The 16789-nt window shown below is 43.0% G+C and overlaps 1 protein-coding gene across 2 annotated transcripts in view; it reads right to left on the bottom strand.

The window, feature by feature from the left end:
* Window positions 1-16287, bottom strand: part of LOC118089915 (desmocollin-1) — a 31927-nt gene extending 15640 nt beyond the window's left edge. For both annotated transcript variants that reach the window (XM_035125052.2, XM_035125051.2), the window contains exons 1-7: window positions 15861-16287; window positions 7845-7929; window positions 6626-6822; window positions 5816-5926; window positions 5166-5321; window positions 3409-3553; window positions 1462-1637 (exon numbers count right to left, since the gene is read on the bottom strand). In XM_035125052.2, the coding sequence (XP_034980943.2) occupies window positions 1462-1637; window positions 3409-3553; window positions 5166-5321; window positions 5816-5926; window positions 6626-6822; window positions 7845-7929; window positions 15861-15938 (948 nt within the window). In that variant the 5' untranslated portion in view covers window positions 15939-16287. The remainder of the gene's footprint in view (window positions 1-1461; window positions 1638-3408; window positions 3554-5165; window positions 5322-5815; window positions 5927-6625; window positions 6823-7844; window positions 7930-15860) is intronic.
* Between the last annotated feature and the right edge of the window lie 502 nt (window positions 16288-16789).

The following is a 16789-nucleotide window of genomic DNA, read 5'->3' as shown; positions in this document are numbered from 1 at the left end:
GTCTTCCAAAAGTTGTGTACCCTGTTTCCCTGAAAATAAGACATACCCATAAAATAAGCCATAGCAGGATTTCTAAGCATTTGCACAATATAAGCCATACCCCGAAAATAAGACATGGTGATAGGCGCCATTTTGGAGGGCACCAAGGAAGAGGCAAGGTTGTATGCATAATAAAAAAATAAGACATCCCCTGAAAATAAGCCATAGTGTGTCTTCTTGAGGAAAAATAAATATAAGACAGTGTCATATTTTCAGGGAAACACGGTAGTACTTTATCTCCTTGACATATGATGGGAGGGCATTCCACAGGGTGGGCACCACTGCCAAGAAGGCCCTGCATGGTTCCCTGTAACTTTACTTCTCACAGTGAGGAAACCACCAGAAGGTCCTTGGAGCAGGACCTCATGCTGAGTTCCTAGCATGGGCGTAGGCAGGGGGCAGGAGGGGGCAGTTGCCCCCCCCAGAAGCAGGGCCGCTGGTGGCCAGCCTGCCCCGCTGCCTGCCGCTGCCCGGTGACGTCTCCCTTCTCCCTGGCTGGCTGTAGGGCGGGTGGAGGGAAAGCCTCAGAGCGGCTGGCTTTCCCTTCACCCGCCCCACAGCCAGCCGGCTAGAAGGGATGTCTCCCTTCTCCCTTGCTGGCTGTGGGGCAGGTAGAGGGAAAGCCAGCCAAACGCTTTGTGCGGCTCTGGGGCTTTCCCTCCACCCGCCCCACAGCCAGCCAGCTACAAGGGATGTCTCCCTTCTCCCTTGCTGGCTGTGGGGTGGGTGGAGGGAAAGCCAGCTTTCCCTCCACCTGCCCCGGCGATCGCGGAGGGGGGGAGGGGATCGGAACAGCCCAATTTCGGGCTGATCCTGGCTCCCCCTCGCCCCTGCCGATCGCAGAGGGGGAGGAGGGGGTCAGAGCAGCCCGATTTTGGGCTGATCCTGGTGCCCCCTCGTCCCTGCCGATCATGGCTTTCCTTGCCCCACTGTGGCCCCTCCCCCCGTGCCTTGGCCCCGCCCCTTGCCCCTTGCCCCCCCTAATTTTGATCCTGGCTACGTCCCTGGTTCCTAGCTAAACAAATGCTTTTAAGGCTTCTTATGCAGAAGTCCATCAAGTATCCTTTCTTTCACCCTCACTGCTACCTCCTGCAAAAAGGTGATGGAAAGAGAGAGAACCTCTCCCTTTTCCCCCGTTGATGAAAGACAAGATGGATCACCTCCCTTTCTGTTGTATTTTTGCATGACTAAGCAGCAGCTTGTACCTCCAGCAACAACCTGGCACTAACATAAACTCTCTTTTCTCCATAGGATTTAGAGAAGGGAGGTGTCAACAGCAACAACAAAATAATGAGTTTGTCAAGCAAGCCAAACTATAAATTTCCCAGAGATTCATGCGTCCTCTCCCCACCTCCCCATCAAATCATGTCTTACTCAAAGGCATAATGCTAAATAACAACATTAGACTTTCAATAAAATTACCTCTCTATCCAGAACTGGATATGCCACAGTAATAGAACCTGTATCTGGATGTATAGTGAACGTATTGGAACCTTGAAGCGGTATAGGATTCTGGCCCACAATTCTGTATTTCAGTTTAGTGTGCAGTGTATCAGGTTCATCTCTGTCTGTTGCAGTTATTTGTCCAACCACGGTACCTGCATATACAGATTATCATTGTAACATTTTTAAGATTATACTATAAAATACTGCTCAAATTATTATTGGAGATCTAGCCTAATAATACGGCGCGCACACACAACCCCCGCCTAAAGTACTTGAAAAGAAAACAACACAATACACGGTTGTTAACTTCAACCTTAGTAAAGTTTATGGACTGCTGCTTTGCTTTGAAACCTCTCCTCACTTCATTTGGGTTAGTGCAGGCATAGGCAAACTCGGCCCTCCAGATGTTTTGGGACTACAACTCCCATCATCCCTGACCACTGGTCCTTTTAGTTAGGGATGATGGGGGTTGTAGTCCCAAAACATCTGGAGGGCCGAGTGTGCCTATGTCTGGGTTAGTGCAAGGGATTCCAGCCCAAGCCCTGGTGAAATGAACAGAAGATATGCAGCAGTGGATGAAGAAGCCCTGTGCTATTTACGTGACATTTTAATATAAGTAATTCTGAGCTTTCAGTTAATTACATATATTTGTAATGATCTACAGATTTTGAATCGCAGAGATTCCTAATGGAGGAAATTGCCTAAATGGATGGGAAGCATATCCCACAGAGGAAAATAATCTCGGTTTCATATTATCATGTTTTGATAAATTTTTGTAGACTGATGTCTAAAAGTGATCTTACGATCACTTGCTGCCCACATAATGGAAATTTGTTAAGTTAGCAACTATATGAAATTGCACTGAATAAGCATGTGCAGAATTGCTGCTGTCAAACAATATTCTAGGCATACAGTAGCACTGATCTTCTCAATGATGCTGTTCGTGTTACATTCATTTTGTTAATGACCATTTAACAGTTATCCCTGTCTTCACTAGCAGCAGTTAAATGCTGAACAATGAAAATATGTTTCGATGAGATACAACTTTTATTCTGCATAGAAAATGATATCTTCACTATTTTGCAGCAAAGGTTTACCCAGTTACAAACATACACAGATAAATGAAAACAGTCCAGTTATAAATTTGATTAGCATTTATATCAAGTCATGGAAATGAACATGGGTGCAAATACATGGTCTAATCTGAAAGCTTTTGAAAAATGTGATTGCAAAGCATACTTTGAAAGCAGAAGGTCCCAGGTTCAATCACAGGCACCTCCAGTTAAATGATCAGGGAGCAAGTGATGGGAAAGATTTCTGCTTCAGTCCCTAAAATGCTGATGCCAATCAGTGTAGACAATTCTGGACTACATGGGCTAGTCATTTGACTTGGTGTATGTTCATATATATCAATGCTCAATATAATAATAATAATATGGCACATTCATGCATAATTAGTGTAATTGTATGTATTTGTGTGTTTGCACATGTTTATTTATTTATTAGATTTCTAACCTGCCCCATTCCAAGGGGATGGTGCAGTTTAAAATCCAACACAGTATAGTAAAATAAATTAATATTAACCTACACTGGCTTAACATCTGCCATTATATAACATCCAAGTAAGAAGATTAAAGATCTTAACCCTAGGCACCATTCAATGAGAGGCAAATGGATGTCTGATTATACAGGTTTTCCTTTTTGCCCCTCTTCCTCTCTACTGCTCCCCCATCTGCTCCAGATGGTTTGCCAATCCTTCAGCAAAGATTTTGGGAGCACACAGAGGTCTGCAGGGAGGAGGGGAAAGAGAGGAAGTCCTGTTGCACATGCGAAGGTTCATTCCACTGGTGGAAGGGCACCAATAGATTTCACTCATTGGATAAAAGTAATTGAAATGATACTATAAAATTTCTAGCTGCTTACCAGCTCTGCAGTTTTCTACAACATTAAAAGTCCAAGTAACTGGATCAAACATTGGTGGGTTGTCATTATCATCCTCAATTCGGATTACATGTCTAAGTGGTACCTCTGGAGTATAGCCATCTAATGTCCTTGCATTGCAAATTATCTGTAAAAAAGAGAGAGGGAACACTTTTAGTAGCTACCTATGTACAGGGCCGGTGCTACGGTTTTTGGCGCCCTAGGCGAGGTCACCTTCTGGCACCACCACCACCACCATGGCAGGAGGGATGAAAAGGGGCACAGAGCCCATGTTGCTGGCCTGGGCAGCGGACGCTGTCTCCGTGCCGCTGTCGCCGCCACTTCCTTCCTGCTCTCGGCCGCTTCTGGCCGCTTCCTCCCGCTCGGCCCAGAGGTGCCCGCGAAGCTGCGGCCACCTCTGGGCCGAGCGGGAGGAAGCAGCCGGAAGCGGCCAAGAGCAGGAAAGAAGCGGCACCGGCACCGGCACGGAGACGGCGTCCGCCGCCCAGGCCAGCCTCCAGAAGGCGCGCACAGCGGCGTCGGCCTCAGAGGAGGATCGCCTCCCACGTCCTCCTCCCCACAGTGCCCCTGTTCACCAGGTGCCCTGGCGCCCCTCAGCCCAAACCTAGGGATGGTCCTGCAGGCAGTGGCGGGTGGCGGGCGGGCTGGCCAGCGCAGCGCCCCTCAATTTCGGCGCTCTAGGCAGTGGCCTAGTTTGCCTTTATTAGCGCACTGGCCCTGCCTATGTAAGGACGCAGGTGGCGCTGTGGGTTAAACCACTGAGCCTAGGGCTTGCCGATCAGAAAGTTGGCGGTTCGAATCCCCGCGACGGGGTGAGCTCCCATTGCTCGGTTCCAGCTCCTGCCAACCTAGCAGTTCGAAAGCATGTCAAAGTGCAAGTAGATAAATAGGTGCCACTCCAGCGGGGAAGGTAAACAGCGTTTCCGTGTGCTGCTCTGGTTTGCCAGAAGTGGCTTAGTCATGCTGGTCACATGACCCCAGAGTCAGTCACGACTGGACCTAATGGTCCAGGTAATCCTTACCTTTATGTAAGGATAATTGGTTTTATTGTAATGCATTGCCATTTGCTTCTGAACAAACACAAGAACTTCCAGTGTTTTACATTTCTTATACTTTAACAGTGAAAGACTGACAGGTTTACAGTTCATATTTTACCAGTAGCCACAATTCTGTAGAAATTTTAAACTCAACTACATTTCTGTATTTCATCAGAAAGACATCTAAACTTTTTACTTTATACGTTATTTTCCCCTGTCAAACTTCTACATCATTAACATCTATCAGATAAAGTTCTGTTCAGTATCTCAGAAAAAGCTTTGCTTAATATAAGCAGAACAAGGTTGCAGATCCTACCATTCCAATCCAAATACTCAAAATGAACAAAGTGTCAATGAACACTGCTGATTCGTTGTTTAAAACACACAGTCTTATACAATGGTACCTCGGGTTAAGAACTTAATTCGTTCCGGAGGTCTGTTCTTAACCTGAAACTGTTCTTAACCTGAGGTACCACTTTAGCTAATGGGGCCTCCCGCTGCCGCCACGCCACTGGAGCACAATTTCTGTTCTCATCCTGAAGCAAAGTTCTTAACCCAAGGTACTATTTTTGGGTTAGCGGAGTCTGTAACCTGAAGCATTTGTAACCCGAAGCGTTTGTAACCCGAGGTACCACTGTACTTATAGCAACACATTTGGCATCATATCATAATTTTTACAACTGACAAAGTTCGCATTCTTACCTCAAATTCTGAATACTCTTCCCGATCTATTGGGACAGTAACAAAGAGATTTCCTGTTTCACTCTCAATATAAAAATAATTTAGTGGTGGTTGGTCGACTCCACGACCACTTATAGAATATGTCACTTTGTATTTTTGGGCTGTATCAGAAGACAGCTGTATAAAGAGAATGATGTATGAAACAGAAAAACGTAAGTCATCACACTATAGCTAGTATCTCAGAATTAAAGTATCAATTTGTTTCTTAATTTTCTGGTAACAAAGTTAGTTCAGACTCCTGAAGAAGATGACAAATATTTGTTCATTTAAAATCCTTCACAGTTTACACAGGAGTGAAATTTGGTACACACTGCTTAAGCTGTGAGATCATAATCACACTGAGGCAGTAAGTCCTGTTTTAATATAACTGATTTTCAAGTGTGCTTAGGATCACTCTATCTGGTACAAATTACTCTCCAGCAACTACTTAGTCGTCAATAGTATTGATATCATTGATGTTTCCTTTTTCAAGTTCAAGGCTTCTCAAAAAGTCATTGGAATTATCCTAAGACCGTAACTTACATAGGTTTCTTCTACTCATCTTGTTCATGAAACACATTTGCTAGAGCATAAATGGGGAAGTGTAATCAGACTGGTTTCTTAAAAGTTACCTGCTGAATTTGCATTGGGAAAGGTCCTAGTGAGTTTTCCATTATTAGGGTTGGAACAGGAGCCCATCTTCGTTTAGTTCGTCTAAGAATGGTCTCTCCTGTTGTATGAGTCTGTGTTCAGGAAACATAAACAAACATCAGTAATATATTCTACTAATTCCTTACTTTTTCCACTCTCCTATACTCTATTGTTCCTATTAACTTTCTCTAGCATTTCACCATGGTATACATCTTTTTCTCCATGAATTGCTATAACATTCTGGTATGGTGATTTTTGAGTACTTCAACCCTGTATAACTGTTTTCAGTTTCTCATGTCTCTATTTTCATTATGTTTGTGTGTTTTTTCTGGAATTTTAATGTCCTCAATGAAGATAATTCCTTTTTTTGCTACATCAGTTTTAATTGGGCAATAAAGAGACAGATTCAGCCCTCCTCTTTACCTGAAGTGAGAGCTCAAGTTATATGCTGAATCAAATGTTCTGTCAGCAGTCAATTAAGGCCAAAAATCGACATTACAGGAACTGCAAAGCTGCTATCAAAAGAAGCAGAATTATGTGTCCTTCCTCTCTCTCATCCATACTGGAATGTATATATGGCATAATCATAATGTTCTCACTCCTTTTCAATGGGCGAAGTTTGATTGCAGGGGCAAGGAAACTTTCAGTGCAATTCTGTCATGTCAAGCATTACTCCCCCCCCCAAAAAAACCCACCTCCTTTTCAGTACCTATAACATCTATATTTGCCTAACGAGGAAAGTAACTGAAATGTACTTTGATCTAAAAAAAACAACCTTGCATGTCACTTACCTTGTTTGGATGCAAATTGACATGTATTTTCTTTTGCAGATGACCTTGCAAGTCATTAAGCGATATGGTAAAAGCTTTCTTCTCAGAAGACAAAGAAACAGCATTTGTTGTATATACAGAACCATCTTCTAGAACTATGAAATCAGGATCACTTGAACTGATCAGGTCAGAAGTCCTAAGATACTGTCTCAGATTTACTGCAAACAAAAACAGTAAAAACTGTAAAGCAAGAAACAAAGCAGCAAAGAACAACTCCCAATTTCATGTCCTAAATTTGTATTTACATGCTTACAATTTTAAAATTTGTACATAGTTGCAGTGTCAGGGTAAAGTTTCTAGAGCATGATCATGACAATCTAATGTCAATCTTATCCACCCCGAACCTTTACAATTTGGGGGGGGGGGGGGGAGAGACTATGACTCAAACTAAGAACAATTAAATGAACAAATGAATAAGCGAATGGATAAATAACCTGGTTACAGATGAGAATGAGACGCAAAATCCAAAAACTTATTTAGTAGTTTTGTTGGTTATAGATTCAAAAGTGAACTTTATTTACAATCAATAATGAAATACATACCCCATGCTGCCTAAGGCGTGGCAGAGAGTGCGGCACAACTAGAGGCAGTTCATCTGCTTCAACTGTAAGGGCAGAGGAGCCCTCTTGCACTCCTCTGTCATTTTCTGGGGTTGGGTTTAGGGCAGGGCGGTGTTTAGTATGCTTAGGGGGCATGTCCGGAGAGCAGAAATGCATGGGAGCCTTCAGGTTCAATAATTCTACTTGTCTACCCCTTAGACCACCACCCTTTCTGGCTCCACTGATGTCTGAGCCCTGACACTGAGTCAATGAAGTTTCCACAGTGGTATGGGTGGGGGAATCCAGCATCTGATCTCCTTCTCCAAGGTCAGAGCCCTCTCGCTCTCGCTCTCTGCCTTCAGAAAGTGAGATCCACCATAAGATTTCAGGATAGCAGCACAATCCAATGCATATTTATTTGAAAGGAACCCCATTCAGTTACTTGCTGCCCAGTAAATGTGTTCAGGATTGAAGTTGTAAGCTTATGGTATACTGTAACTAAGCATAAGCCCCATTGAACACAGCTGGGTTTCCAAAATAATGTGCATTGGAGTGCACTATAAATATGAGATGGGTTGCAGGGAGAAGAAAACAGATCAATGTAAAAGCAACAGAAAGAGGCTCTAGTAATTGTTACTCACATCTGCCAATTAATGTTCCTGCTTCCAGTTTGGAAGGCACGTTAAAAGTCACTTTCTTGCTAGCTTCACAAAATAAATTTAGTACCTGAGGGGTAAAATAATCACATTATTTTTTTGTTATTTTTGTACATACAAAACTATAAACAATAGGCATAAATATAGCATAATGATCTAACCTTATCCGTGAATTAGATTGTGCAAATTTAAATCATATTAAGGAATATTAAATATACATTTCCAGGTTCCCTCAGTATTTAAGAATGGTTGACAATCCTTCATACTGTTTGATGTGAATATGAGGAAGGCTTTTAGATTATTTTGATGCAACAACATCTAGGCCATATTTACACTGTTATGTGCACAAGATGCATTTCAGTAAGCCATCTATAAGGTTACGTCCTGTTGATAAAACTTTCTCTGGTCAGCAAACCAGGAAAACTGGCACATTAATTAATGTATTCACCCAGTAAAATGAAGTTAGGCTCATGTGGTGCCAATCAGATGGCTGGATTTAGAGACAGTTTTGACAAGCAGATAAAAATATATTTGACAGAGGGAAGTGCTGCAAAGCACCAACACTATTAGGCCCTCCCTCTTCAGAAGGAACTGCTGGAATGTTAATAGCAGGCATCCCCAAACTGCGGCCCTCCAGATGTTTTGGCCTACAACTCCCATGATCCCTAGCTAGCAGGACCAGTGGTCGGGGAAGATTGTAGTCCAAAACATCTGGAGGGCCAAAGTTTGGGGATGCCTGGTTAATAGCATGCAATTCTTGAGAAGTGCTCCTTTAGGGAAGTATTTATTATGGGAATACTGATTTTTAACTCAAAGTCTGTTGTTCCAACTGTCTCACAGCTCCTGACACTGTACCATTGATTTTGCTTGGGGGAGGGAGAATCACTAAATGGGAATCTTAGTTGCAAGGTGAGTTGCCATCTTGGCAGCTTGGGCAACCAAATTTAATTCCAGCATGCCAAGGAACCCAGCAAAAACAACATGACATTTCTCTAGACATAACAGAAAATAACAGATGTAAGCTATAGCTGAATGAGCCTGTGGCTGGAATTAACCATGGGAATTAGTACAGAGATATGTAGGAATCAATGAGATTTCAAAACTTTCCACAAATAGTTGCATATACTCTGAACCAAGGCTATAAGGAGTTGAGGTGTAATATGCTCCAATGCACAATTTAATTCCCCAATAAGCAGAATATAGTTTCTTCGATGCAAACAGCTTTGCAGAACTGTACATTATGGAGCCCCAAATCTAGTCTGGAGTAGATCAACACCATGTAGATTTGCAGTATATAAGTGTAGTCTGTTCCTGAAGTGGATAAAGAATGCAAAACAGGACATTCAGTGTCTTCATGTATAACACCTTTAGGTAGTTAATGTGCAGTAAGAATGTGAGTTTCTTGTTCAACCCTAGATACATACACCCTGAAACTACTAGGAATTTCAATGTAACTTCAGGATGTAAGGTACACCTTCAGCAAAAGTACATACAAATGATTTTTGTTTGAGAAAGGTATAGTCTCAAAGTACAGCCGACTGGTATACACTAATAAAGAGAGAGCTGGAAGCTTGTTGTAGTTATATTCTATTAAACCACATAACAAAGGACCTACAGAACATCTGGAAATTATCTGCATAAAGGCAACTGTATGCTAGAATATCTACTGTAATACCACACTGAAACAAATCTTTACAGAGAAGACAAACACAGTGAGAACACTACCTTGAGGGTCACTTTTCTCCCACATAAACCCTTGAAAGTCAAAACTAACATGAATCTGGAATGAGCAGGATCTGTATGAAGATGAGGAGATTGCTTCTTAATCCAAAATTATAAGAGTTTCTGATGATTCCATATTTCATAAGCCTTTCCTTCTTCTTTTTAAGTTGAACTATCAGTTGATCTGGTTTCCAGCTGAATCAGGTGATAAGTGTCTGCAGAAACTATATTGGGTATTTGCCAGTATTGGGTATTTGCCAGTATGTTGTTGGGTTCATGAATGCTGATCATGCATTTCAGAAGCTTGCAAACACGGCATGTCAAAGCAACAGGTGGATATACTAGAACCTTAGGATTTAAACCACGCTTCAAAGGAGGTACTTTGGTGATAGGCTATAACAAATCTAGATACACATGATCTGGTTATAGAGGGTCAGCAGCAGAATAAACCTAACTTGAGGCAGTTGTTATCATCCAGTCCTACCACTGTGATGAGTGTGGTGTCAGATGAGTGTGGTGCCATTTATAGTAAGAAGGGCTCACTTTATATATTTAAAAAAAAAAAACAAATTGAGGAAGCTGCTGCCCTAAGTTCAACAGGCAAGAATTCAGCTTGGTAGTTAAGAAAACACCCCTTCTAAGATTCTTTCCATTATGATACCGATGGGGAACCTATGAATACAGTGCCCAGAAGTTTTCACAATTTTATTCCTAACAGCTTTTGAGGCTAACAGCATGGGTAATTCCAAATATTGGAACCCTTGCCATATGCCCCTTTTCAATGGAATCAGCTGATCCCCTAAATCAGGGGTCCCCAAACTAAGGCCCGGGGGCCGGATGCGGCCCAACTGCCTTCTAAATCCGGCCCGCGGACGGTCCGGGAATCAGCATGTTTTTACATGAGTAGAATGTGTCTTTTATTTAAAATGCATCTCTGGGTTATTTGTGGGGCCTGCCTAGTGTTTTTACATGAGTGGAATATGTCCTTTTATTTAAAATGCATCTCTGGGTTATTTGTGGGGCATAGGAATTCGTTAATATTTTTTTCAAAATATGGTCCGGCCCCCCACAAGGTCTGAGGAACAGTGGACCGGCCCCCTGCTGAAAAAGTTTGCTGACCCCTGCCCTAAATCAAGGAGTCTCCCAAAAATAAAAAAATAAATGTTTTCAATTATTCCTCTCCTCTTTTTATTATTTTGACATCAGTAGACATTGCTTTACTGGAGTGAATAATGAAAGTTTTGGCATTACTAGATGCATCTCTGAGCATATCATTCTTTTCAAGTGCAGATTTAATTTGATAAGGAACAGATTCCACTGCAACCTCTTCAGTGCCTGAGGATTTTGCCATTGCTACATGGCTAGGGGAAGCTTTGGAGGGAGCCAGCACACAGGGCTAGGGGAAGTAAATCTTCACCTGTTGGGACGTTTTTCAGTCTACCATTTAGTACAGAAGCATTACTCTCATGGTTCCTCTCCATAGTGACTCTGTAGGAAAGCCGTTAAGCATGGGTAGGCAAACTAAGGCCCGGAGGCCAGATCCAGCCCAATCGCCTACTAAATCCAGCCTGCAGACGGTCCGGGAATCAGCATGTTTTTACATAAGTAGAATGTGAGCTTTTATTTAAAATGCATCTCTGGATTATTTGTGGGGCATAGGAATTTGTTCATTATTATTTTTTCAAAATAAAGTCCGGCTCCCCACAATGTCTGAGGGACAGTGGACCGGCCCCCTGCTTAAAAAGTTTGCTGACCCCTGCTGTTAAGCATCATATTGTATTAAGTCCATAAGGCCAAACTGGGAAACACTGTGATTGTAATTTGTTTTAAAAGTATTTTTAATGTTCTGTTTTAAATTGTTGTGACCTGCCCTGGGACCATATACAGTCATACCTCTTGTTACAAATGCTGCGGGTTGCGTACAACATGGAATACGTATGTGCCAAACCCAGAAGTACGGGAACGGGTTACTTCCGGGTTTGGCGGTTGGCACATGTGCAGATGCGTGAATGACATCATGCGCATGCGCAGAAGTGCCAAATCATGCGGCGCTTCATGTTGCATACTGCTCATGTTGCGTACGGGGCTCTGGAATGGATCCTGTACGCAACATGAGGTGCCGCTGTAAGAGAGAACTAAAAAATAATAAAACAAATTAATAATAAGAAGGCAGATATAACAGAATCTGATAATAGAGGCATAAAAGGAGACTACTTGATAAATTGAACACCTACAGAGTCACAATCATAGAGTATCAAATGTATCTGCTGCTGCAGTAGATTTATCTATATGTATAATTATTATTATTATTATTTAGATTTTTAGCCCATCCTTCCATGGTGCTCAGGGCAAATTATAAATAATGGTAATTCACATGGAACTACTAGTATTTGGGCGTGAGAAGGAGGGATGCAACAGGATAATTAGGCGCACTCCTTTATCAAGTAACAAGAAAGTGAAAGTGAGGTAATTAAAAGGTATTACTGGGTTTCTAACAAAAGTGCCCAGGAAAATAGTATGTAGATTTAAGACCAATTACCAATTTAAATGTAAACTGAATTAAAGTTATTTAAGAGCAAAAGAGTTGACATTTTTCCCCGCATTCCAATTTTCCATTACTGTCTTATACTTTTACAAATGTCTAGTGATGTCACGTTGCTTCATTATTTCTACTCTGGAATAAGCGGGTTTGTGATTGTTTCAAAAGATTGTTAATGGCACTACAAATGGTCTTGGAATTACAGGAGTGTCAATAAATTCAGTATGAGTAAGTCGAAGAGAATATGTCACACCAAACAATAACCAGTTAAAGTTAGTGTAGTGTTGTCTTATTGAAAGCAATTCATGTCAATTTGAGAATCAAGTGTTTCAGATATGCAGCATAGTTCCATTTTTCCTAGCTATGTTTAAAGAACATTAAGAATGAGAGAGAAAATAGCCATGTGCTTCTATGCATGGCCTTTTAGAAGGAAGTCCCACTGAATTCCATGGGATTTTCTCAGAGGTGTGGATTGCAGTCTAAAAATCACTTTGCAGGTTTTATTTGTATATTGTAATTCAGGTAACACATTCAGCACACTTTCAAACTGGTTTTAATACATACAAACATTCTAAACATTCACAGAATTACCAGTGCCAGGGATGGGATTTACAGAGCTCTGTTTTGTAAAGTGAATACTTTAGCTCAATGTTCTATTTGTGAAGTTCCTATTTTCATCCAAAAAAAGGTAGCAAACTTTTTCTGAAGTGTTTGCATTTTAGAACAATGGAATTCTGTCCAATAACATAGGCTTTCTTTATTTTAAAGTGTTCTGTCACAATGAAAGCATTATAAAAATGTGACTTGGGTGGTATGTATAAATCTTATGACTTCAATGGGATTCACACACATTAAACACCCTGTTCCTAAACACCTTGTTTGACAACAAGGTACTGTATAATGATATCAGCAGGCCTTGTAATACCTGTAATTGTGAAGTGCTTAGATGGAAGAGTGCAAGTTTCTCTATACAGTACTGCAACATTAATTGAAACAAGTGGGTTCCATGGAAGTCAATTTGATACACTGCCAACTAATTCACATAGGAGTCAGTGTAAGCATTAATGATACATTAAATATCCCAAAAATAAATAATGAAATTAATGCTGTAAAGCCTAGAGTGCAGATTGAATGCCATCAGTACCAGAGGACACTTTTTAAAAAAAGAAGAAGAAAAAGAAAAAGTCCATTAAAGGGGAAGTAAAACCAATCATTTAGGAAATTAAATTACTTGCCATTTCTGGCCACAAATGTCAAGCTAGAAGAACCACCAATTAATAGTTATATTATTATTAATGTATTGAAGGTAAGGGGCAAGTGAACTATTTGCGTCTTGAAATGAAAATCTGATAAACGTGCAGGCTCTCAAAATTAATCTGAGCAGCACACTAGTTGTGCTTTTGTATGGATCGTAGAATTAGGTTGACGACCTTGAAAGAAATTGCTGGTAGAATGTTAATTTAATTAGTTTTAAAAGATATCAAAAATAATCCAGAATGGGACTTAGTCTGAAGCAAATGTGCACATGACTAGTCATTACTCCAAATTTTTTGATGTTAAGGAATGATACAAACAATTGCGAGAGAAAATTTAGAACAGTAACTCAATACAGTAAGGTACTGGGAGCCTATTCAGTGACCTCTGGATGTAGTCTAGGGTTTCCACAGAAAGGCTATGGGGTCTATAAAGATCTCAGTAACAAAGGAAGCCCAACGTCTAGCATGATACTGGATAAAGGAAGTTTATTTCAAAGTAAGGTACATTTCTTAAAATAAAAGTCATATAGGGCTGTGTAAATGAGTCTATTCATATTAACTGGACTATTGCTTACAAAGGATTAGAAGCTCAAATTTCAACCAAGATGTCTATGTCTGCACAATCATTAGTTTTTATAGATTTTAAAAAGGATGTTCACACTGTTAATCATGTTCCCCATTTGTGGGTTGGATCCAAACAAGCATACAGGCAAAGCAGGCCTATTGAAACCAAGGGGACAAGTTAGCCGTGGCTTTTATTTCAATGGGTCTACTCCCAGCATGACTAAATCTGGACCCAACCCATTGTCTGTATTTGACAATAGGTTGGTAATTCATAAAAGCTTCTTTTTTTCCTACTAGACAGCCATCAATTTCGACAACTTTAAAGGGGGATCAGACAAATTCAAGAAGGCTATATACATCAATGTATTCTAGTCATTATTTCATTCTATGTGCTCTTCCAGCATTGGATATGCGACACCACCGTCTGGGGAGCAGGGTACTGTCTCATGTCCTGCTTGTGGGTTTCCCATAGGTGCATCAGGTTGGCCACTGTGAGAACTAGAAGGGGACTTTGGCCTGATCCAACAGAGCTCTTATGTTCTTAGATGCAACCTTATTATTTGAAACATGCAAATCAAATTCACTGCAATAAGAGTGTACCGCAGCAGTTATTTCCTACAAGACTGACAAGGGGGAGAAATCTTTCCAATCCCCTGTTTGCTTACAGCCTTTTGCTGAACGTAAACCCCTTGGCTACAGATGCTAAACTCAGAGAACAATAGTTTACCAATAGCAAATGGCTAGAAAATGGTTTTTTTTATTAAATCTGTACAGTATACCGTCCTATACCTGCAGGTCTCAGGGCAGTTACAACATAAAATCACAATATGAAAACACTAAATACATAATAAAAAATAAAAGCAACCTAAAAGTAGCCCCCTCCCAGTCTCAAATAATATGTTTCAAATACAGTAGAGAAATGTAGGAAGAAGAGGTACTGAATTTCCTGTGCCTCTAGACAGTTTTGCCCCCACTTCAGGACCTCTTCCAGGCAAATATATACCCAAGTCTAATGCTGATATGTAAGCACACAGATTAACCATCTCACAGGTATAATAAGTATGCCGTCCATTCTAAACCAGCACATTTCCTTTTCAAAGTGGGAACCATCCCAGGGAAGAATAAGGCAGATCAAAGGCACAAGTTAATAAGGGCATGGCGAAACCCGCAGAGCATACAAACGCCACTTAGCCAAGGCGCGTCACCTATTTTAGAAAGCCTGTCCCACGGTATATTCCATCGGATCTTAGCTCTCCCCACACACACCCCAAAAAACCCCACAGCATATTCCAGGACCAAACTGCCACCCTGAACGCCCCTGAAGTCACCGTGGGGGGGGGGGGACTACTTGGGAAAAGCTACTTGGGGGAAAAAACTGAGCTCACTTCCGAGTACAGTAAAAGCGTCTCTCCTTTTTTAAAGGAGTCCGTGCATTTTCTCTCCTCGCCACAACGCAATGAAGTCTCCCCTTCCCACTTTTAAAAACTTCAGAGTTTCGCAACTCCTACGAGAATCCCCCACCCATTTGCTCTCGCTCTCTCTGCGAGTCGGAAACTGGGGAGGGGAAGCTTCTCACAGCTTCAAGCCGGTTTCGAAAGCCAAAGAACGAAAAGTTATTTTTCGATGTGCGGAAATAGTATAAACAGTCCGGGCTTTACGTTTCTTCCGAAGAGGCGTCCCTTGAAAATCCAGGTGGGCGCTGCCCCCCCTCCCCGCCACAGCAGCGCCTTCCGCCCAAGAGCCCCGCGGCAGGTCCGCCAGGCCAAACCCAACGAACTTCACCCCGCAAGTTCCCACTTCGGGGCCGTTACCTGTGGCGGTCGCGGCCGCCGCCCAGACCTTCCCGCGCCTCTCTCCCTTCAGCCGCCCCTCTGCCTCCCTTCTCCCGCTCCCCAAGGCGCGACTCCTACTACTACTCACCAGGAGACCGACGAAGACCCGGAGGCCGGCGTCCGTCCACGAGCCCCCCATGCGCCGCGCTCTCGCCAGCGGGGCCATGCTGCAGCTGGAATGGGGGAGGACGACCGGGGGCGCGCGCGCGCGGGCGGGCGAAGGTGGGCTCGGCGGGAAAAGGGGACTGGCGGAAACGGCGGCGCGCGCGCGCGCTGGACGAGCTACCAGGTGAGTCTGAGGCGCCCGCCTGTCTCCGCAGCAGCAGCAGCTGCAAGGGTGGTGGCGGCAGCGATAGTGGATCAGCAGAGAGGCGGAGACGGTTGTTTTCTCCTACTCTGGTGATTATTTTTTATTTATTTTTTTGTCCTCCTCCTGTTAACTCAAGTCTCCTCCCGTCCGCTGGAGGATTTGGCTCCGAGCGAGGGTGTGGGGCGAGGCGAAGGGAGGAGAGTTTACCTCAGCGGCTCTTCTGAGAGAGCACCTTTAATTAGGTTTCCTTTTCTCTCTCCCTCCCCTCGCCCCGCCCCGCCCCGCTTTCTTTCTTTCTTTCTACTCGGCCAGGGAGTGGAGCGGGAGACACCCTGGTTGGCCCCGACCCCGCCCAGCTGCTGGGGAGATAGGAGATGCGCAGAGGATTAACACACGCCGCTCCCAGCTGCTTCGCCACTGACTGTGCCCGGAGAGCGAGACTCGCGCACAGGCAGGGCAAAGGTGCGAGGCGGGCCGCGACGTCACGGCCCCCGTCTTCAGGTTGCCCTGGACGTCCAGAGGCGCGCCTCCAGGAAAGCCTGGGCTGCTTCCATGGACGGCTGTGATCCCAGCAGAGCCTCCCACCAAGGGAGACGCTGCAGAGGCAGGCACCCTCGCCCACACTCAAATCGAGTTCAGATAGCTGTCTTTAAAAACAAAAAAAGCACACCTCATTCTGAACAGGGAAGAAGTCCCTACGAAGTCTA

This window comes from Zootoca vivipara, chromosome 8 (assembly GCF_963506605.1).
Source record: "Zootoca vivipara chromosome 8, rZooViv1.1, whole genome shotgun sequence".
NCBI lineage: Eukaryota > Metazoa > Chordata > Lepidosauria > Squamata > Lacertidae > Zootoca > Zootoca vivipara.
Note: the sequence above shows the minus strand (reverse complement) of the source record. Positions and strands in the feature narration are given on the sequence as shown.